Source organism: Centrocercus urophasianus, unplaced genomic scaffold (assembly GCF_019232065.1).
Source record: "Centrocercus urophasianus isolate 14NV4802_14NV808 unplaced genomic scaffold, USGS_Curo_1.0 seq_16, whole genome shotgun sequence".
Taxonomy (NCBI): Eukaryota; Metazoa; Chordata; class Aves; order Galliformes; family Phasianidae; genus Centrocercus; species Centrocercus urophasianus.
Genome location: NW_024884711.1, coordinates 14894681 through 14917582, shown reverse-complemented (window position 1 = coordinate 14917582; position 22902 = coordinate 14894681). Strand labels below are relative to the sequence as shown.

At 41.1% G+C, this 22902-nt stretch overlaps 1 protein-coding gene across 1 annotated transcript in view; it reads left to right on the top strand.

The window, feature by feature from the left end:
• LOC122159749 (beta-chimaerin-like) overlaps window positions 1-22096 on the top strand; it is a 108145-nt gene extending 86049 nt beyond the window's left edge. The window contains exons 5-7 of the mRNA XM_042817583.1: window positions 2997-3110; window positions 5047-5332; window positions 21844-22096. Coding sequence (XP_042673517.1) covers window positions 2997-3110; window positions 5047-5332; window positions 21844-22050 — 607 coding nt within the window. The 3' untranslated portion in view covers window positions 22051-22096. The remainder of the gene's footprint in view (window positions 1-2996; window positions 3111-5046; window positions 5333-21843) is intronic.
• Window positions 22097-22902: the final 806 nt, after the last annotated feature.

Here is a 22902-nt window from a genome sequence, read left to right as displayed (position 1 = left end):
CCTTTTAAGTATCTGTTGGGTGCTGTAGTTCTAGAATTAAAACAACAGCAAAAAACCACACTGGAGTTCTGACAAATAATTTATTTTACCTTTTGCTTCAACTCAAAGCTAAGTATCTTGAATGCCTAATACTGTATCAGTGTTATTGATGTTACAGTTCAGTACTGCTGCTCACAATCTGTGCCACTATTAGAGCCTGCAGGTTTGTCAGGACAGTTTGGGGAAAAAAAGATGTTGTCTTAAGTGTTTTTTCCTTTTATTCTTGTTTTTGTTTTAACCTGCTAGTGGCCCTGTGATGGGCAGCTTGCCTCCATCAGTGCCTTTTTAAGGGTGTCCTTATGCTTCCTCCTCCCTAACACTCATACCTGGATATGGAAGTGTGCACACGTACTGCTGCGTGTCAAAGTACTGCTGACTCTGGTAAAGTTACAAGGTCTAAAATGGCCCAAGTGTTGGTGCGTTTTTGTTGTAAGCAAAATAAGGGACCAGTAGAGCATAATTTATTCAAGCTTGACAGCTTTCCTGCCTGTCAATAGCTTACTTGAAAGGAGCTGGATTCAGTATTTGCAAAGAATTTTGAGCAGGTAAAGCTGCAAGGGAGAAGCCATTGTAGCTGCCACTGCGGTCTCCTGGTTAGTACCACTTGCAATGCTAGATTTGGCCTTTACTGGAGTAATCTGCTGAGGCTTAACATCTTATCACTGGCTAAACTGCTGAGATCTCATGTTCTTATTTTCTTCCATCCCAGACACATCTGTGTTTAACGATCCGTCTCTGCTCTTGAGAAGCTCAAGAGCCACGCAGATTGCCCCTAATTACTGTGTTTCATTTTTTTTAATACTGTCTTTGGCAGTAGGGAATTTGGATCTAGCAATGAGAGTACAACAGAGCTGAAGACAGCATCCAGCTAAGCAAGCCATCACACTGTCTCAAACAAGACTTGTAAAACCATTGCAACAACCTTTCATCCATGTAGTGCATGCAAGTTGGCATCCCGTGGGTGTGTGTGGGGCTGGCAGGAAGTCACCTCAGGGACATCACATCCATTCTTACCAATCAGAAAGATTTCAGAACCACTGGGGACAGCCTTGTGCCAGCAACTGACTCAGTGCTCAGTAGTACTTGGAAAGAGGATCAGGGCCTCCTAGGGAAAGAAATAGAAAATATGAAAGTATATTACAGTATAAATCTACAGGGTGGCTACATTTTAATCAGTGCAGGTAGTTGTGGTCCCCCTCTCCCCATTCCTTTTCACTTGTATTTAGAGTGTAGAACCAATGAAAGGCAGAGCAAAGTGATGGACTGCAGTATATAGAAGATAAACAGCCCTTCCCCAGTGGATGCCCAGTAGGGGAGTTCACAGTGTTATTCTCAGGTTCATTGCCATGGGATGCTTAGGAGGCCAAAAGCACAGTGATATTGAAGTTTTTCCAAGTGTGACTCTCTGATTCGTGAAGGGTAAGGTCATAGCTGATGGGCACAACTTCTGGCTTAACCAGTGATGAATGGATGGACAGGGATGTGAAGTGAAAGTATTTGACTGCTTCCCATACTCCTTCCATGAACATTTATTGTCTGCTGCTGTCACAGACAGGAGGCTGAGTCCAGGCAATCTCGTACCGTGCACCACATACATATATATATTTTATACATACATTTACTGAAAACACACTTGAGAAATGCATGGATTACCCAGTGCTTAACACCCATGGTTAAAGAAATTTCCCAGGTGCTCCAGGTATCCTGTAGTCCAGTAGTATTGTACTGTCCCAGAAGTTTCTTATATTAAGTACCAGGAGAGGTTTTTTTCCTACTATCTACACTAAAGCTTGCTTTATTTTATAATAAGCTTCTGGTAGTGCTCATTATTTTTACCTAGTACAAGTTGCCACAGGTTTACTAGTAAAAACAAGCTTAAAATATGTCATCTAGAGGATGCTTGTTTTGATTTGGGTGCAGCAGGAAATGAGTGTGTCCCCAGCAGTATAGAAAGAAAGTATGAATCAAATTACGTGTTTTTGAACATAAATTTACTATGGTAAAATCACCAAAATCTAATGTTTCCAGCATATATTAGTTATGAAAATACAACTTAAGAGAATAGGACAACAATTGCATTTACATTCAGTGTGTTTTTCTTCTCTTCCAGTACCATGCCAGAGGCAGTGTTTGAAATATGCCACTTCAAATGTATTGTCAGAAAAGAGAAAACACTTCAAGTCAGTACAATTTGGTGCCATTTTTCAGAGACAGTGGCAAAAATAGAAGCTTTCAAAACCTTTGAGTTGACCGTTGGAAACATGAGCTAGCAAAATGTGTGTAGGAGTTAAGACTGAAACTGCTGTAAAGACTTTGTACTTACAGAAGAATCACAACTAAACATTGATTACTGTAAGGTTAATTGTGCATCCTACAGCCTCTTTCTTTCATAAAATACAATGGCAAAAGAATCACAGAAGTACTGCTACGCAGAATGAGGAACTTGACTGAAATAAAGAAAACAGTGTTTTTCTCAAGGATGTGAAATATCTTCTACTTCAGAATGTACAGAAAAGAACGTTGAGTGACTTGCCATTTTTCTTCTCAGTTTCAGCTACAAATTTAAGGAAGCAGTATTAAAAGCTGAAGCAAACTAGTAATAAGAATGACCTCTTCTTTTGAAATAATCTCCATTTAAAATAAAAATATTGCCATTATTGCGCATTTTTCTATTCTGTCCCCACAAAGCTTCTACAGAGGAAATAAAGAAGAGAAGCATTGACTGATAGAGGAGAAAAGTTGTAAAAACATGGCATATTAATGGAAAAAGATTTGGGAGGATCACTTGGCTGTTGTTTGCTCTTTGCTCCTCACTTGCCAGGTTCAGATGTGAAACAGTGTTGTGTCCTGCTGCATCTCCAGTCTCATTTCAGAAGCTTTTCAGTGGTTTCTGGAGTAGAGCAGGGAGGCATTTCTGATTCAGTTGTTCTGAAAATTGCCTTAATATCTTCCCTTAGGTTCCATGGGATCATTTCTCGGGAACAAGCAGATGAGATACTTGCTGGCGTAGAAGGAGCGTACATTCTAAGAGAAAGCCAGAGGCAACCCGGCTGCTACACACTTGCTCTCAGGTAAATGCTGTTTTAATAGGAATTTACAGTTCAGCTGTGAAGGTGCTTGGAGGAGGTGATGTCAGTCCCGCCTGGGGGATGTCTGCACCCACCAGCACTTAAAACACTGCTTGGCTTGGGGTGGTTTTGCACCCTCTTGTCAGCAACCTGACTATTGCAGCACCACAGTTACTAACACACTTTGTCTGTGTGTTAGTGCTTGGCTAGCAGATTACTTTCAGAAGCCACTGCATTTCTCAACATTTCTGCTACCTAGAATTGAGTATTGTAGTGGGATAAATGTGCAGCTTCTATTTCAAAACTGTTCAATATGGAGGTGAAGACAAGGGAAGAATGTCCCAACAGAGGACTCAGATAGATTGTTCTCTGAGCTCTGTGATTCTGTGATGTGTTTTACACCAACATCAGCAACAGGAGATGATATTCAAAGAATCAGACCCAGGAAAATTATGAGGTCCAGCATCAGATAAGAGGTCAGTTTTCTTCCTCTGAGTGAAACTCAAGCTGGAATACAATGTGAAGCATAGGATGCTCAGAAGAGAAAGTCTGTTGTACACCTGAACTGAAAATTCCATGAGATTCCAAGCTACAGCTTCACAGCCCCTCATAGGTGCCTTTCCTTGAAGATACAGCTGCTCCTGTCTTGGCTGTGCCATCCAAAACCTTCCCATGTGGCAGTCAAAGGTATTTTGTGTTAATGTGAAAAGGACCAGATATTCTACTGGATTTTGTCAAAACAAACTACTTGGCAATATGTTGCAATGCTTATAGCATTATTCCTTCTGTGGGACATGCACAAAATAGAAGTCTTCATTTTCACCCTCTTGCTAGTAAGCCAGTAGCAAAACTGCTTATCCCAAGTAGCTGTGAAATGGTGCTGAAATCCTTCTGAGAGTTCATATTGATGTGCAGATGGTAGAGTTGGAAAGCTGGTGAGTCATGCCAATTGCAAAGTGTTGTAAATTAAAAGCAACTTTTGTCAGCTGAAAAAGAACAAATGTAATTTCTTAAGGTTTTGGAGAGAGATTTAAAGAATAAAAGAACTACCACAGGATGGGGATTATGGCAAATTCTCTGCTGTTTTGACACTGCTGCATGATTTCTAAGTCCATCCAAATAATTATTTGTAGACTCCAAAAATGAATTTGATTATAAATTGAGAATTCATATGAAAAACTTGTGTGAAAAAATAAAAGAGACCATTTGATTTGAATGCACTAGGAAGTGTACAAAATGTGCACATTTGGTACAATATAGGTCCACATAACCCAGTGTCGTACCATTGAATCCTTCAGTGGGGAGTAGAATTCTGCATTGGTGTTGTAGCAGAACATGCTGCTGTAATGCTTCACTTTTTCAGCTATTTAAAAAAAAAAAAAAAAAAAAAAAAAAAGTTTACACCTGCCATGAATTTACACATAGTTTACACCTCCTGAAATTAGGAGCGCAGTCTCTCTGGCTTCCTACCAGAGAGTGGCTCAAACCTTTGAGTTTAAGTTGCTTGCTAAAAGTGCCCATCTTTTCAGTGGCTGTAAATAATGGCCACGATTGTTAAAATTCTCCAGTTTCTGGACCTCAGAAACATTTCAGGGCAAACCAGCCCTCAACACAATTATGCATCCCACATAAGGTCATGTCAGTGACAACATGCCTTTCTCTTGGCTTTTGTAGGCCCTTCAGGATTTATATTCAATCCATGTATACCTGAGTCGTGTGGTTTGTATCCTACTCCATGGGGTGCAGTTAGGTTTGGGTTCTGATTTGAGTTGGGGCACCACAGAGATGCATTTGCACCATGTGCGTGTTCCATTTGCAGTCCATACAGTTCAACTTGTCAGCAAAATAATCTCTTCAAGTGTTTTGAAGTGTGAATTCCCTCTAACATTCTTCCCTCTGTCTTTTTGTCCTCTTCCTCCTTTTCTTCTGGTATCTGCAGATTTGGCAATCAGACCTTAAACTACAGGTTGTTCTATGATGGGAAGCACTTCGTTGGGGAGAAAAGATTTGAATCAATCCATGATCTAGTAACAGATGGCTTGATAACATTGTATATAGAAACAAAGGCTTCTGAGTATATTTCCAAAATGACAACAAATCCCATCTATGAACACATTGGATATGCCACTTTGCTTAGAGAGAAGGTCTCCCGGAGGCTGAGCAGAACAAAAAATGAATCAAGAAAAGCAAGTGTAACAAGTGAAGAAAATACCCCGGTTGAGAAGGTAAGTAAAAATTTTGCAATTGATACCAAGTATTCTGTTCAGTCTCAAGAAAAAAAGCGTTTTGTCTAAAGACTTTTAGAATATGTTTTCTCATATTTCATCAAATATTGCCATCCTGCTGAAATGTTTATGTCCTATTAATGTGCTCTTTGCTCCAAACTAATATTTGTTTGGAGTTCATAATGAAAGCTTTCTAACAAGTACCAAATGCAAATATTTTCATAATGTATATATATATACATGCACTGACTAGATGCATCTAGAATTACCCACAAGTTACGTTTCTTTGTCCATGTATACTCAAGCATATTCCACAGTAGGTCTCTGGTTATGAAACTGGTTCCCATCTGCCATTCACCATAGCTCAAGTTTGTTCTTTCCATTCACAGTGCAAAGCTCCTCTCTTCTGCTAGGGCCTTGGTGGATGGGTCTGACATTGGGGTGTTGTGTGGTTTCTTTCTCCTCTTATCACTTTTCTCATTTGAGTGGGCTTTTCTTGATCTCCTCCTCTCATGTGCTCATATCCCTTAACATTGTAAGGACTGGGGTTATTAACATAATAGTAAATTGAGAATCTTGTGCAGTTAGCAGTCAGCTGAAGATGTAAAATTAGAATTCTTTTACATATGAGAAGCAGTCTTGTACATAGTGACATGTGGATATTTTCATTTCCCAGGTGGGAAGGCAGTAAGAACTGCCAAACAAAACTTTTTTTGAGGCAGATGTTAGTGGTGAATCGATCTACTGACATATGTAAGCATACTTCTGCTGATGACTGATGCTCTTAATGCTCATTGTGCTGGCTAGCTAGCTGGGAAATAGAGATGGCTTATATTTGGGAAGCAAGGGGTGAATTTGCCATTATATATCAATGTTGAGCATGAATGAAGATCTGCTTTTTTATGTGTATCCTCATTACTCTAGGACATTTCTAGGATAGTTATTATCTGTTGGGTTCACATATCAGCTCTGACTGATAATATGCTGGCTGGGATTTGATGATAATTGCTCTAGTAACTGACCTGACTTGTAAACCTCTGTAAGAAATTAATTCCATTAATAATGACATTTTTTAGGGAAGGCATACTGCTGCAGGGAAGTCCTTTGGAGAATGACACAGCAACAAGTCCTCTGTTAAAGTTTTATTTCAAAATGAGTCCACTGATAATAGGTTTTGGATTCAGTTGGGTGGTATTGCAATAAGCAAGGGGACTGGATGCAATGTGGAGACAGGTTTCATGCTGATTTGGTTAATTCCTGTGGTTTTTTGCTGGTTGGCTGTGAATGCCACAACGGGTGCAAGAAATTGAACTTTGTCTTTTAACTGACTGTAAAGCAATTGTGAAAATTGAATATCATGGTATGAGTTTTTTGTACTGGGAGAAGCAAAAGCGAAAGTATTCAAAATTTTGAAATTTTCTTAGTTTTATTTCATTTTTTGCAGTGGAATACCAGTGATCTTTTGTATAATGCAGTGTTCTTAAATACTTCAAAGGGAAGTTACAGTAGCTCGCATTTCGTAACTGATTGTTTTCTTGTTGCTTGGGGTTAGATGTCATTTTTCTGGGTAGGCAGTTTGGGGTAAGAACTGTAAAAATGCTTCTAAAACAAAAATATGGTGCTTGTTGCTGAAAGAGCCCCTGCCCTGTCTCCTTCACCACCTCCTTTTTGTTGCCATATGGTTTTATACAGCTACACAGTAGATGACACTAGAAAACTCCAGATTAAAAGTAACTCAGCCATAAGGTGAATTTTCAGCCAGATCTGCCGCTCGACCCACCTCATGTGAGTGGAAATGCAGTACAAAGGAGAGGGCAAGACTTTCATCGGATGACAGCTCAAAAAAAAAAAAAACAGATAATAGTAGCTTAATAGTAGCTTAAAATGACTGGAGAGCTGCATCCTTATTTCCAGGTACCTGTGCTTGAAAATGTCACATTTGGACCTGATGTAACTTCCAGTGCTGATTACAGTGGAACTGCACCTCAGGATCTCATTAGTAGTTGGATTAAGTCTTTTATTGCACTTCAGCTGAACAAAATTGAAGTGTTTAAAGTATTAGTTACCTTGGAGGCAATTTGTGGTGCAAAAGGCAGCATCACGGGTCCTTATCCTGCAAAGTGCTCAGCTAGATTTCTGAGCAGGTGGGCAGCAGCAGCCTGCAAGACTGTGCTCTTGTGTAAAAATAGCTGGCATCAGTTGAGCCGTTGCCTTGCTGGCAACTATTCCTGCCATCCTCCCACTGAGGGAAAGCAGCAGAAGGAGGAATAGCAGCTGTTTCTAACATACTTTCCTTGCCAGGAGGAGTGGAAGCCATCGCAACAACAAGAGGAATGGGGTTAGGTAGGCAGGGTGCTCCACTCGCAGGCTGAAGGCCTGCCTCATCCATTGGTAATTAAGACTTCTTCACTGGTACCCATAGTATTCCATCATCTCATGCAGATCTGTGCAAGCAAATGCTACTTTAACTGAATTACTAGCAAATGAAACAGTCACTGAAGTCTGTGCAGTTTCTACCATGGTTGCTTTTGCTCTTTTGCTTCATTTGTTTCCACTGGAAGCTCATGGGGGTTTGGAGTGCAGGTGAAGATGCAGGAACTGTTGTTCCCATTTCTTCCTCACAGTAAGCTCAGATAAAGTAGGGACTGGGCTATGCAATAAATCAATGAAATATTGAGAACTGGTCAGCAAAAGCACACAGAGACAGGGGAACTAAAGGGAATTTAATGGATGTTTTTATACAAACTTTAGATGTCTTTCAACATAGAAAAGTAAAACTTGGGACATGGTAGTTCACTGGTAGTTGTATCAGATGTTTTGCTTGTAATTGCCACATGTTGTACAGCATTTAGACAAAGGGCATGCTTCACCCACTGATGAAAGCCTTCACCCTCACCAACTGCTGCAGTGAAATTCAGATCACTGGAAATAAGTATATGAATATTCAGTCTGACATATTTCTGCAGAGCACATTCATTGCTGCGTGTGTGAAAACATAATTGAATTCTTTGTAAGTTGTGTTTTCTCAGCTCAGTTGAACAGGTAAAAGGTAATTTTTCAGTAATTGAACCAGCTTATTTGAAAGCGCTGCCTGGAGTATTTTGTGTTTCATAAAGGATGGGGGGGAGGCCTTACATGCAGGACAGAAGCTTCCATTATTTCTCAAAAGGCACAGGGGAGAATTTAGCACTCTGAGGTTAAGCATCAGCGCTTCTGTTCCAGATTAAGCTTTTTACAAGTGAAATTCTGTTTTATACTGAAACCAATTGCAGAGTGTGAAACTGCAGCTGAAGGCATTCCTTTCTTTAGCGGATTTGTTATAGCGCACAGGGAATCGGTCCGTCTTGCTGTGTCCCATCTTGACAGCAGAATTACTGGATGCCTCAGTCATCGCCGAGCTGCACTCCCTGTTGGGAAGGTCGGAGCAAGGTTGCCACCGAGGCACAACTGCCAGGGAAAGCACGCGGCTGAACGAAATGTCGTGGTGCTGCCTGGGGTACCTGTCTGCTCCCATAATTATCATCTCTTGGAGGCTGTAATTAGTAGAGCTGTGCCTGCTCCAGAAGGGAGGTGTGATGCATGGGCCAGATTAAGCTGTTGCTGTTCAGACCTTTCTACCCGAGCTGTTTTGTAATAGGCTTTAGAAAACGTTTATGCTTTCAGATATTTAGCACTGACGTCTCATTCAAAAATTATTTCTGTAGAACTTTAAAGAGGTGTTTGTTTTTTGTGGACATCAATCCAGTATTTTAGGCTGAATTGTTTGAAAGATGTTTAATTTAAAAGGAGCCACAATGGCTTTTAGAAATAAAGCGTTGCAGAAGAGCAGCATGCTGCGTATACTATACAAGTGTAGGCAATTGTCATTTTAATGTGATCCAAATTTAAAGGGGATTCTGGATAGGAAAACAGTTCTTGTGTGAAGGACTTTGGGGCCCTGAATGTTGCCTGGATAGGACTGGTCTGAAGTGTGGGCAGGACGTGATCCCTGCCTTGTGCTCCAGCTGTGGGGCAAATCAGCATGTGGAAGCTGCAGGGCAGCAATTAATCCTTGTGTGGGAGAGAAAAAATTGCAGTAGTCACATTGTAAAATACATCATTTCTGAAGCATTTATCGGTATCACATATCATGTTATCAGGAAACTGCTGCCATTACTGCGACAGCCATCCTTGTATCTCTGGCAAGGAGAGAAAAATTCTTCCTCTGTAATCCTGGCAAGTGTAATTTGGGAAAATATATTTGAAGGATTGAAATGATGGAAGGAGATGCAAATTGGAGTTTCAGGACCATTCTAGGCTGGAAAAAAAAACATCCTGGCTGCTCAGTTTGGGCTGCCCTGTAGCTTCTCAGATACTCGTGGGAGTACAGGAAGGGTTATGAGGATGGGATGCTGGAGTTCCAGAAAATCTTTGGCAGCAGTTGAGCTGGAAATATTTACAAAAGGAATGATACCTATCTGAAGGACGACAAACTGCTAGTAAACACAGTAAAAATTATGGAAGGTTTTGTCAGTGCCAGATCCTGGCAAAACTCCTGTTCTCTCCAAGGAGGACCTGGCTCATTCAGCTAAAGCATTCCAGTTATACATGAAATATGAGCATGCTTGGACCCTGCTCTGCTTTCTAGATGCATGTGTGTGCCAGGAGCAGCAAGAGGCCAGCAAGGATGATGGTCTAGGAAGAGCAGTGTAGCATTTTGAGCTAGAGCAAGGAAGCTGCATGTGGAGACTTCGCTTAGCAGCAGTACAGTGCAGACAGCTATGTATGGCTGCTTGTCATGGTAACCTCCCAGTCAGCTGTGCTGGAGCTCTTTACTTTATGGACATCTGTGTGCAAAGGACGGAGCCCATCATTAGTGCTGGTGTCTAGAACTAAAGAACTGGAAAGATAAGCATATTACAGAGTCTGGAAGGTTATGGATTTCCTCAGCAGAAAACTCCACACAAATAATAGACAGATAAGAAAGATATTCCTGTTAAGGCAAAGGTGACGGGAAAGGAAGAGTAACTTTGGCAGAAGTAAAGTTGTTATTACAGTCCTCATTAGCCATGCTATTCACACCATTTCCCACAGAGTGAATTGCAGGACTTCCAGGAAAGTCTGTTTTTTAACATCCCTTAATTGGAGATGTAATCTGATTATGGAACTAAATTTTGTTAGAAGCATTACAGTTTTTCTTACATCAAACCTACGCAGGAGACAGCCAATTTTAGGAGACTCTCTGGTTTGGTTCAATTTTTATAGGTATTTACAGTTCTGCATTTTTATTCACACCACGTCTCTTTCTGAAGGCCTTTCAGCCCCATCGTACTTCTCCGTCTTTTGTCTCTTCCCTGAATTTTCTCCAGGTGCTGCTGTTAGCCAGTGATAAAGAAATCTTTTAAGTCTTTAATTTATTCATTGTTCTTTCCAATCTGCAGCTCCTCCAAACCTCTAATGATCCCATTGCAGGTTACCAGCTGGTGTTTAACCCTCTGCTGGGATGTCTGCCCAGATGTTGAGGATTGCCTTTCAGGTGGGGCTGCAGAGTACAGCGATCTCCTGGCAGCAGAGCAGGGGTTAAGGGGATAGTGAGCAGAAACATCTGTTCCTGCAGGCTCCAGGCTAGAACTGCACTGGTAGTTTGACCCGCTGTGTTTTAACATTGCTAAGAGAGCAAACTGAAATGCTCACTGCTAAAGGGACCTTAACACCCCACTACCTGCTTGTATTAGGAGTTAAAGTCTCATTCCTGCATGCATGTCCACCCAGTTCAGATGGGATTCTCCACGGAGGGACTGATTTTGCATGGAAGGTGCTCAGGCCCCACGCTGATAAGCAACAGCTTAAAGCGTGAACGGAAGGTGGCCTTCATCTGCAGATCCCAGTAAGACATACAGCAATAAAAAGCACTTGGCACTTTTGTGGCAAAAAGCAGCAAGCTTACACATCAAAATGACTTTGGGAGTAGTTAATTCCTTTCATCTATCACTTTAGCTTGTCCTGAGCAGCAGCAGTTCTGCACGTAGGCTACCCATGTGAGTTCAGAATTGTGGTGTGCCCTGGCACAAGAACTCAGCTACATCCACCACTGTCTTCTTTAAATAACTGTTAGCATTTAGTATTGATTTAACCTGGATACTCTTTGGTGTTCTACTGCAGCACAGGGAAGCTTATATGATTACAGTAGATCTGACAGTAAACAGTTTTATATTTGGAATGACAAATGCCATCTTCTGGAAAAGCTATCTGGATAATAATTTCTTTTGCCTTTTAATGTTGGCATTCTTCTGAATTTTTCTCTGTGACTGTGTGACTCCTTATAGCTTATTTTATACATGTATATAATTTCTTTAAAGCATCATAAATATAAAATAGAATCATAGAATATCCTGACGGGACCCATAAGGATGGTCATTCCAACTCCTGACTCCACACAAAACCAACCGAAAAATCAGCCCATAGGCAATATGTAAGGAATACAAATAAAATCTACCAAAGTAAAATCATGGAAGTTATCTTTAATTCCTCCCCACTGGGATAGGAAAAAGGGCTCTTCTTTGTAGGTGACCATGGCATACCCAGTCAGATAGCCACTGTTTTTCCTGATTAGGAAAGGATTTTTGAGAAAAATCATGTGGGCTCATGTTAGCTAGCCGTAATGAAAAATGAGGGAATTAAGAAAAAAAGAGATTCCGTTGCAAAGTGTTTGCTTACATTGCTTCTCTGAGCATTTCTCTAGGTTGCTGGTTTTGTTACATTATCACTGTCAGCTTAGGATTCATGTCTTTTGCCTTAGGCAGAATCAGTGATACCATTATGCCTGAAGAGAGCTTGTAAATTGCAGGCAACACTAATTTATACAGATGACAAGATGCGATAGATACGATCTGATCCGAATGCTACTGATGTTAATGGGGAGACCTCCAGTGATTTCCCAGGGTCTTGAGCAGTTCAGGATATTGCAAAGCAAATGTAGCAAAGATGAAGTTTGCTTTAAGAGAAGCCTTTCCTTATGCAGTTTTGGTAAGATAGCCTAATGGAAATGGTGCAAGAGCTCTGACCTGTAAAGAACTGCAGAATGAGAGTGTCAGGTCAGTACCAGCAGTGATTAGATGCAGCAGAAGTGTCTATAGTGGTGCTAAAGCAAACACTATTTGGCTCTGTTTCTTCAAGTGTAGTCCTATATCTGCAGCTAGGCTCTGCTGCATACATGAATTAATCTTTTTCTCTTGGGTATTTTCTTATTATGAACAAATTAGTAATTTTCATAAAGCTAGATGTTTATTACATAAAAAAACATGCCTTGTTTGATGTATTACAAATAAAATGTTTATAGGAGAACTTACTTGTCTTGACTTTTATAGCCTTTAAACAGTTTCATGGTATTAAATTAGTATAAACAAGCTTCCGTAGGGATTGGGAGGAAGCCTTCAGTACAAATATTTCATTTATCTAGTCACTGGAAAATAAAATGCCATTTTTAAAGTAAAAGTCCTTAGATGATTGTCTCGCATGAATCTTGGGATGCTGTATAGGAGTAGGCGTTAAATTTTTACATGTGCTTCTGAACTACCACATCTTGGTCTTGGAAAACAAGAAGACACACTAAATTCTCTTGGTGGGTGATTTGAAATCAGTTTCAAAAGGGAAATGTTTACGTATAAGTATACGTATACTTAAAAGTACTTTTAGCAATATTGTTTGCCTAGCTCATATGTTAGCTTGCTTACTTATAAGGAAAACAGTAACTTGTCATCTGCTCATGCTGGACATGACGAGAGATGACAGGCCTAAAATACGGTGATGAACATTGCAGGCGAGGTAGTAAGGGAGGAAAAAAAAAATAACAGGGTGGAATGCAGTGATGGAATACCTGAGGGAGTTATTAAATCTCCTTCATCTTATGGCATAGAAACACATTAGAAAACATCTGCGTGTAATGCTGTAGTTGTTGTTGATTTCTGAGGTAGGAGGAAAATATAAGGTACCTTTTAGTCCTTCTCTGGTTTAAGTGCACAAAAAAAAAAAAAAAAAAAAAAAGTGATTGAATTTGTCTAGATCTGAGGATGCATGCCTCTTTTACCCTTTGAATGTTTTTTTCACTGAGGAATTAAGTGTAGCTGTGATCGTGATCGCTTCCACAAAATGCCTAGCACTAGGCAAGATATCCTACGTTCTTCCTCTTCTATATACCCTGCAGATATTCAATCAAGGAATGTCTTGCTTGCCAGGGATCCTAATGGTCACCCCAGGGCAGAGCGAGCAGCCAGTTGGTGGCAACAGGCTCAGCCACAGGGCTGGCAGAGCTCACAGAAGGTTTGGCAACTATGGGGCAACCAGTAAATGGATGCAGTGACGGACCTGCTATTGAAAGTTTTCTTGTCTGAAGTGTGGTTACAGAGGTCAGGAACTCTGGCTTATTACAGCTGTTAATATTTGGAAAAGAGGACACAGTAGTGCAAAAAGTACAAACTGTAACTATGAGCTCTTTATTGTAAGATATCCTCATCCCCGGAGAACAGTGGGACTGCGCACAGTCCTCAGCATGAGTTATAAAGAATGAATACTGCCAGTTAGGCTTGATTGCCTTTTTGATAGAATTACAAAAGTAGTGAATGAAAAATGCAGCAGATACAGAATAATTGCATTTTTAGCAAAGTAGTACGATGTGTCTTGAAATGATACTCTTGACATTAATTCAAATTGGTTGGTGCAAGAACATGGTCACTTGGATTGAAAATAGGTAGAAGAATTTCAAGAAAAGGGTGGAGATAACAAATTGATAAACTGAGAAGAAGGAGCTGATGAAGTACTGCAGGAACTGCAGTTTCTTTTCAGATTTTTATTGATCAGGAAATGTGAACAAGACATTACCAGAAAATCAGACGGTGTGTGCTGTGATGTTGTTCAGTACGGGGATCTAATTCTTGGAAACATAACGAGTGTCTGTGGCAGAAACATCAAGAGAATCTTGATTAGAAATTTTAAGAAAACAATCTGGCGTGTGTTATGTGCGTGAAAATGGGTTGAGCCACATCCATACCTTGAGTGTCTCTCTTGTTGGGAACTGAGTTTGCTTTTAAGCATGCACACTATTATCAAAGCAGAGGCTATAGGCAAGGAAGAACATTGTCATAGACAAAGGAGAAATTGTGTATGCAGTAAAAGTCAAGAGAAATTGTGGCTGCTATACTTCGATTGTTCCTGATTTTGCCTGTCCCTAATTTTCTGCTGGTCTATCCATCTAAATAACTACTGCTGTGGAACCCATTGTCCATTGTTCCAGCTGTAGCTGGGAACTGCTTCCATTTCTCAGATTGTAGAGAGGTGCATAAAGCCCCCTCCCTTTGCCCTGTGCCCGTGTGCTGGCCCAAGAGCCATTTGGCTGATGGTGAAAGTCAATCTTTCCTGCATCTGTTGGGCATGCTTGGGATCTTGGCAGTGGGGTCAGGGAACACTCCAGATCCACTCTCAGCGGCAGTCTAAAGAACAGGCTTCCAAAGGGAAAGGTGAGCTGGGAGCCAAGTTCAGCCCTTTGTCAGTCAGCTGGGGCTGAACAGTCCCAGGGAGGAAGATACTTCTTTCATTGTAATGCTGAATGGTGTGGTATTTTGGAGGAGGGGAGGCAGATGGTTTGAAAACTCCTTGTGATACCTCTGCTGAACTCTGTATCTCTCAGACTGGCAGGGAACAGCTTTGGATGTATCGATTAAGATGATTTATGAATGAAGTTGTCACAATTAAACACTAGGTGGCATATTTACTTAAGACTTTCCAGAGACTGTGCTACTGTGCCTTCCACAGTTGGCACTCGTTTGTGGTCATGGTTTGTGTGACGGCAGCAATATCCCAGAGCAGGCTCCTGGGAATGTGTCCTGGTGTCTCTTTTTAGCAACAGATTTTTGGCATGTTCTTAAAAAATGCAAGGCAAAGACGCAATTGCTTACTTCAGCCTCAAAATTGTTCTTTGGTTTCAGAGTCACTTCTCTGTTAATTCTTAGGTTATTAAAGGTTGTGTGGTAAGATGTGGGTGTGCATGGCAATAGTCCTATGGAAGGCTCTACTCCCACAGGGACTGTGTAAATACTGACAGGGGTTAAAATGCGAGCACGTATGGTATCACTTGCTTATTTTACATGTCTGATAGACTGAATGTGGGAATGTTTAACGTGTTCCAAAAAATCAGATGAAGAAAACCTAACTTTTTTCCTTATGTGAATGCATAGCACAGCTTTTGCTCCCAGAGCTGATATTTTAAGGTAATAGTGCCCACTGGTTAGGGCAAACTAGTCAAAGATAGAACATATGCCTGTCTTCTGCCTGTGTGACACCTGTTAGGGCAGCCAGGCTGCAGTTTTCCATATGCTGCCACTTCTCCATCTGTGGGAGAGAACACAACAAGCTTTCAGAAATGCCTTTCTCACAGCCCATCCTTGAGAAATGCCGTTGCCACAGCCAGCACTGGAGCAAAGCACTTAGCCACTACCAAATGTACCATGTTTACTACATCTGCTCTAAAAATTCTTTGTTCTTCCTATTGATATTTTAAGGCAGTTATATCCTTTGGAGTAGCTGCAGATTCCTTGGAGTAAAGATAAACTTCTTTAGAAGTGCAGGAGTTATCTGGAGTGCTTTTTGCACAGGATGTTGCAGCTTTTATCCACTACCAGCCTGGTTTCTGAGACCAGTGCCGTCGTCCATCACCCTGCCCTGTTGTAAGTCATGTATTGACCTCTGTTCATCGTGACTATTTATAGCTATTCAATTCCAGCTCTTACAAGCAAAATGGGAGCTAAATATGTGAGTCTGAACTGGAGCGTGTTCATTTTGCCAATGCCAAGGAGTGTGGGAAAATAGATCTTGCTGTGAGAGCAGAATTATGGGGGCAAATCCTTTTCTGTCAGACTGCCTGATGTTGACCGTACAACAGACAGGCAGTCCTGCTCACAGTGAAATGAAAGTCACGTTTCCCATCCCTTTTCTGTTCACTCTTCACCCACAAGAAGCAGGCTGTAGCCATGGCATTATTTGATGGCAGGGAACATGGTGGGGTAAAATCTGAACGTCCTACAGCTTCCTTTAGGATATGGAAAAGGTGTCTGTGGCATCTATGCTCTGGCATCAGGAAAATCTGTTCAGGTTTGTTTCACAGAGATGAATCTATAACTATTCTCAGTAGTGTCTTCTGAGGTCCATACTCTATAAGGGTTTTGAGTCTGTTATTTTGCCAGTCCACAAGAAAATACTGGTAGACTAGCACATCATTTGGACAGAGAAGTGATGTTTCCCCTATCTACTGCTGGGCTGTATTCTCAGGGCTGTGTTTTAAAATACAAGTAGATAAAGAGATAGAGATAGCTGGTCAACTCCAACCACCTCAAATGAATTAGTCCTACTTAGTTACGTATTTTAGGAAGTAGGGGAAAAATAATTTCCTTTGATTCCCCTCTTCCCCTCCCTTTGATTTGATTAATTCCATCTGGTCTATAATGCATTGCTGAATTTGTCAGGCCAAATGAATTTACAGGCAGTGCTTAAGGCACTTCCAGAACGGATGAAAATGAGGTATGTTGGCGGAGATTACAATCCAGCATAACACAGAACGAGCTACCTGAAAGAATAGTATATTCCTATAGGGTTTGGATTTTTTTTTACTTCTCTATATTCAGCAAATAAATTTGTGCATAGACAATAAGGCTCAATATTACCAACCTCATACTACTTTACAAAATGCAAGTGCTGAACTCAGTAGCAGTATAACAAAGTATTTATTGCAACAGGAGAGAAGTATTTTTCATGAGACTTCCTTTAGCAAAATTATACTAAAAATGGGGGTTGTCCCTGAGAGGCAGGTTTCAGCAGAGGAAGTGCATCTGCAATAGCCCATATGGGACTGCAGAATGTTTTGGATTAGCTGTGCACCATGGGTAGTACTAGTTTTATCTTTTTATTGTTGTTTTGTTCACAGTTCTGTGTATTTTAAGATGCTATCCGTGGCCTTTTGGGGTATAATTACATTTTTTGCTTGATCTGTAATTTAGTAAGTGAAACAACAAGACAAAAGGTTATTTGGAATCAGAGCTGACAGCCAGGAGGGTGAAGTGCTGACATTAGTCTGCCTCCTGACAGGTCTATACCTCACGATTCGTCTGTGCATGTGTCTGTGATATATTTAAAAAGTGAGAAGCCTGGCAGAACGGATTTCAGCCTACATAGAGGTGCAGGTAAATGGCACAATAATGAGCTTCCAACTGCCTGTTTTATTATCAGCGTGATGCCTTTTTCCTTGGCTCACTTTCACCAAACCTAATGAAAATAGTTGTCACAGACAACATCAGAGCATGGCTTTTTTTGTTACCGCTGGAAAGTGTGTCATTGCTCTCCGTCCTTCTGAGATTTCATTCCGTAAGTAGTGCATACTGTTGGACTTGAATCCCTATTGCTGAGCTGATGGTCTGTCCCTCTGATTTTATGTAGAGTGGTTTGTCCATCAGTGGTTGTGTTACTTGGTAAACTAGGAAATGAGAGTTGGTGTTGTGTTCTGCATTTACTAGCCAAAAGCACTGGATATCCTTCTCTATCTGCTATCCACCACTGTTATATTAAGTGCTATACCCACTGAGGAAATCTTTGTGTTCCAGCAGCTCATGAAGTCCTTTCTCATGGCAGAACAAAAATACACCAATAAAGAATTCAGGACACAGATGCTGATCTCTCTCTTTCTGATACTTATAGAAATGCGTCCCTGGGGCACCTGTGGTAATTAAGGTTGGTTTGTAACTACATTTTCATGGTGGCCCGTTTGGACTACTAATACTGAGGCACAGTGTATTTTGTGTATCTAACTTTAAAGTCACATTTTAAAAGAAAGAGTCTAACAAGGGACTGCTAAGGAATGGCTATGACTGAGTTTAGAATCATTAAGGTGGGAAAAAAAAAACACTAAGATCATTGAGTCCAACCATGCCCACTAACTATGTCCCTCAGTGCCACATCCCCACAGTTCTTGAACACCTCCCGGGGCAGTGATTCTACCACCTCCCTGGGCAGCCTGTGCCACAGCATCACCACTTCTGAGAAGAAATTTTCTGATTTCTAACCCGAAGGTGCATTTTTTACGGCACATTTGTTCTAGCAGAGCTGTTGGTGAAGGCTGGAGTTGTACTCAAGCATGTGTCTTTGTACCAGAAGACAAGAACAGGCCAAATTTGGCATTGTGTTCACAGCTTGTGCAGCACTGCAGCCAGGCTTGAGATAAATACCAAACAAGTCAGATCTCCAGCCACTTTTCTTTTAATCAGCATCTCTTTATTGATCTCAGCAGCAAATGCAGATAAGACAGCTACTGTGAAGAAACCATAGAGCCATGAGAGACTGAAAACACAGAATCAAGATTAAAAGCATTTTTAAAATTTGATGTTTTAAGTCATAAACTTTTTTCCTTGAAGGTCCTTCTGTGTGATAATTTGCCTTAAACATTTTTAAAGGTGATGATTTAATAGCTTAGAAAATCAAATCAAAAATTGAAAGATTTTTTAATGTATTAACATGAATTTTTAAATTCCTTAGCTTTAATGACCTACTCAGATTCACAAAAGATAAAGATAAGCATATTGTTTGCATCTAACCATAGCAGTGCAGACACAGTGAGGCTTTGGGTGAGATGACAGTGGGCAGTGAGCCAGAGACAAAGCCTGAATTTGGACACCACTGGTTTGGGCTCTTAGCTCAGCCCACAGCTCCACAGGTGCCAATGCCCCAGCACTGAGAGGATTTCAACATGTGCTTAGAAAAGACTTCCTAAGCAAGGTGCCCCTTCTTCAGTTAAACACCTCACATTGCTCTATGACTCTTCTAACCCCTCTTAAATAATGGTGCTTCAAACTCTACCTTCCTAAGCTTTGGGCTCTTCCTGTCAAACTAATTTTTTGCTCTATAGAGGACTATTTTTTTCCACTCAAAAATCAAGCTTGAGAACTTTTGGTGACATAATAAAGAAGTCCAGGGAACTTGTTTCAGCAAAAGAGAATGTCTGAGCCAGAAGCTGATGAGAAAGGTATTAAAATAGTATCTAAAAGCATTAAAAATGTTAGTGTGGTTAGATCCCACAGCTTCCAAAGTCATCAATTGAAAGAAAGGAAGCATTACCGAATCTGATCCTGTAACTGTGTAAGGAAGTGCATGTTCCATCCCACTAATCAATATTTATTTCTATTTTAAGTCTGCGACCGGCTTTCTAAAAATCTAGGTGTTGTGCTGTCACATCAGAAGAGATTCTGCTGTTCTGTTCAAGGGGAACAATAGTAAAATGTAATGCAGTTATCTCCAGCTACCCCTCAGCCTCTTCCACCAGCCAGGAGGGGAAGGCAGTGATCTGTAACTATAACCTGCCTGAGTTTCTGAGCTGGTGTGTAACATGAAAATATGAGGAACCAGCAGGAATTTAGAAAGCACCATATATTGAGTGCTTTAAACATACACCACCAGTTTGCCCCAGTGCAAGAGACATTGAGTTATTACTTCACCTGAAGGGAAATGAAGCAGTGCACCCTTGGAAGCTGCTGTTGCCTCCCTTCAGTGGATGGGTACTCCAGCAGCAGGCCATTGCTGATATTCTGAGGAAGAAATTCAAGTGCCCTGGGAAGTGGCAATATCAAGCTCTGTCCTATCTCATCCTTTGCTTGTCCACTGGATGACCAAACTTGATAAAAATCGTAGCTGTGTTGTGGTATCTATCCCCATGCTGGGGAGCTGGAAGCACCAGCTCTTATTTACCACTCCTCCAGCTGGATATTTGCAAGTCTTTCCCACCTTTTTGATACCACCCTGAAGGACAGAAGTTCAGCCTCAGTCCCAGTTCTGCAGTGTGAATCTTTCAGGATGAAGTCAGAAATAATTTTTGCAAGAACAGAAATGCAGATATACCAGATTCTCTTGCACAGAGGAGCATGTAGGAGAAATGTAGGTTCCTATTGCTGCTACTGGGGAACAGAGCATTAGTAATTTCTTCTGACAAGCAACATCACTTCCAGAGGTGCAGTGAAGGGAAAAGCATCAAAAATACAAAACAAAGTTCAATCCATTGACCACTTTCGGTTCTGTTAACTTCTCCTTTCTCTTAAAGGAGATAGACACATTTCTTAAGTTGTGAATTATTGAGGGATTTACAGAGAATGAACACAAATCAGCTCTTTGTCTGTCTAAGAAACAAATTAAGATTTGGAAGCATTATTTTAAGGTCATGTTAAGTATACATATTATTCTTACACTAATTTTTAAGTTATTCCACCCCCTTAACATTTCCCTCTTTTTCTTTTTTAGAAACAGAACTATTTTTTTCAAACATATGTTAAGGTACACATATGCACAGGGAAAAAGCACTGGTGCTGTCATCATTACTCCTTTTCAACTTCCCCAGCAAAGTCATCCAGGCTGATTGTGAAAAGCCTTCACTGAGGGCTATTTTAAAAAGTTTTACATCAGATGTGGTGCAACCTCAGCTTTTCCCTTGTTAGGAAGAGAAACTATGGACATTACATGCTGTGGCCATAGCAAGATTTATCAGAGCAACATCAGAACAAACTATCTATACAAGGGTTCTCTGTGCTCTCTTCAAGCACTGTGAGTCAGCCCTTTCTTACCTAGGAGGCTTCAACCTAAGTCAAACTGGGAATGGGGTTTTTCCACCAGGATCTGAAGAGATGAATGCCCAGGGAGGGCATAAGCCATTCCAACTGCGTTGTTGAATCTTCCTCCTTGTACCTTAGGCTTGCAAGGAGGCATGCCTGGCTGTTCTTCTGCTTGTAGCTTGTTTGGAAGAGAGGAATGGGAGCAAGATGGGTAATCACAGTGATCCAGAGGGAAAAAAAGCCAATTCTAAACTGCTCTTTGAAAAAAAGAAAAAAACACACCTGTTCCCTGGGAGCTGGAGAGATTGGCATGCCAGGAAACACAGGGTGCTTTGTGGAGCAGGGCTTTTCCTCACAGCTGCCCTTGGTGCACAGACACAACCATCTGAGATCTGCCTCTGGGCTGCAATCCACAAAGCCAATTCCCACAGCTTCTTCTCTGCCCTCCTCATTCACTGTCAGCAATTAACTGCCCTGGGTCAGGCCCCAACATTTCAGATCCCACAGGTTGGGTCCTGCTTTTAGAAGCTGCCTGACAAGCGTTCAGTTGTTGCTCTGAGAGATCTTGGGAAAAAGTGACATAGAAGGTGTTCTGCCCAGTCTTCTGTGGGAGAGCAACAGGTTGCAGATGTATTTGATAAATGAAGTTACCTTCCAAAAGTATCCCCCAGCAGGGACTTTGCCCAAGTAGTCTTCAAAAATTTAAGAGGGATCTACTTTGGCTAAAGTTCACATGAGAAATTAACAGACATTTTTCCAATCTGGTACACTGGAATACCTCCCCCTCACACTGTGGTTTTTCTTCAGTCAATTTTTATCTTTTATTTAAACTGTTGTCCAGAAAAATCACCCACCTACACCTCCTTTATTTTTGTTCATTATTTCCCCTTGCCTTCCCAGGACAAGAAAAAGTCTTTCTTTTGGCTTGTTCCCACTTTATGCTTCAGAAACCCCAGCACAGATACCCTGGTTTCTACCTATGGAGCATCGACACAGCAGAGGAAAACAGTCACCTTCTTCCACAGCACAGAAGATGCAAGAAGGACCAGCAGCAAGGGGGTTAAAGGGAGTCCCATAGCAAAAATTTGTAATGCCTTGAAATTTTAAGTACTATAACTCACAAATCCCCATGAGAATAAAACTCATAAGTCCAGTTATTTCTGGTTGACACGCAATACTTGGGGCCAGTTACACAGGGTGTTTTTTCCTGTGAACAGAGGAATTGGTGATGCCTGGTTCCCTATTGATTTGTGCTCTCTTTCTGTGCACTCCTCACTTTGTTAAGCCCAGCAATCCCTCCAGACCTTTTGCCACATCTCTCCATCACCCATTTCTCTCTTCCTCCAACATCTCCTTTTTACTGCCTGCCAAGGAGGCAGCAGTGCCAGGACTCCTCAGCCCACACACACACTGAGGAACTGCACTTGCCTCTATCCAGCTACCAAGTTTTGTGACACTCAGACATATATTCTTCCATCAACATTGCAACATGCCAGCTTATTATATCCCACAGAATGAATTCAAGTTGTTTTAAAAATAAAATCCCAAATTTGGCCTTGCCTTGACTGCTGTAGCTGGTGACCATTTGAAACCTGTCTGAAACAGAGAGATGGGTGCAGGGAGGGGGTGAGATTTCTGTATAGGATGGAGAAAAAGGTTTTTGTTGTGTAGCTATTTTTAATGCTTGAGAAATACATAGCTCACGGCCTTCTCCCTTTTCAAAGAGACTGAAGAGAGAAAAATAATTGGTGCTGTCTTGAACAACCAAGAATAGCAGTTTTGGATGTAGTCAAGTGTCCTTACCTCTAGCTGGATAGGTTGAAATGGATGAAGTCTCTTACCTTGACCTGCTAGAGCAGAGGCATCTGACATACCGCCCTTTTTAACCTCCATTACACAAAATGAGAACTCTAGAACCAGGAGCATCACACTTCCACCATCCAGTTAGGTTCCTGGCTG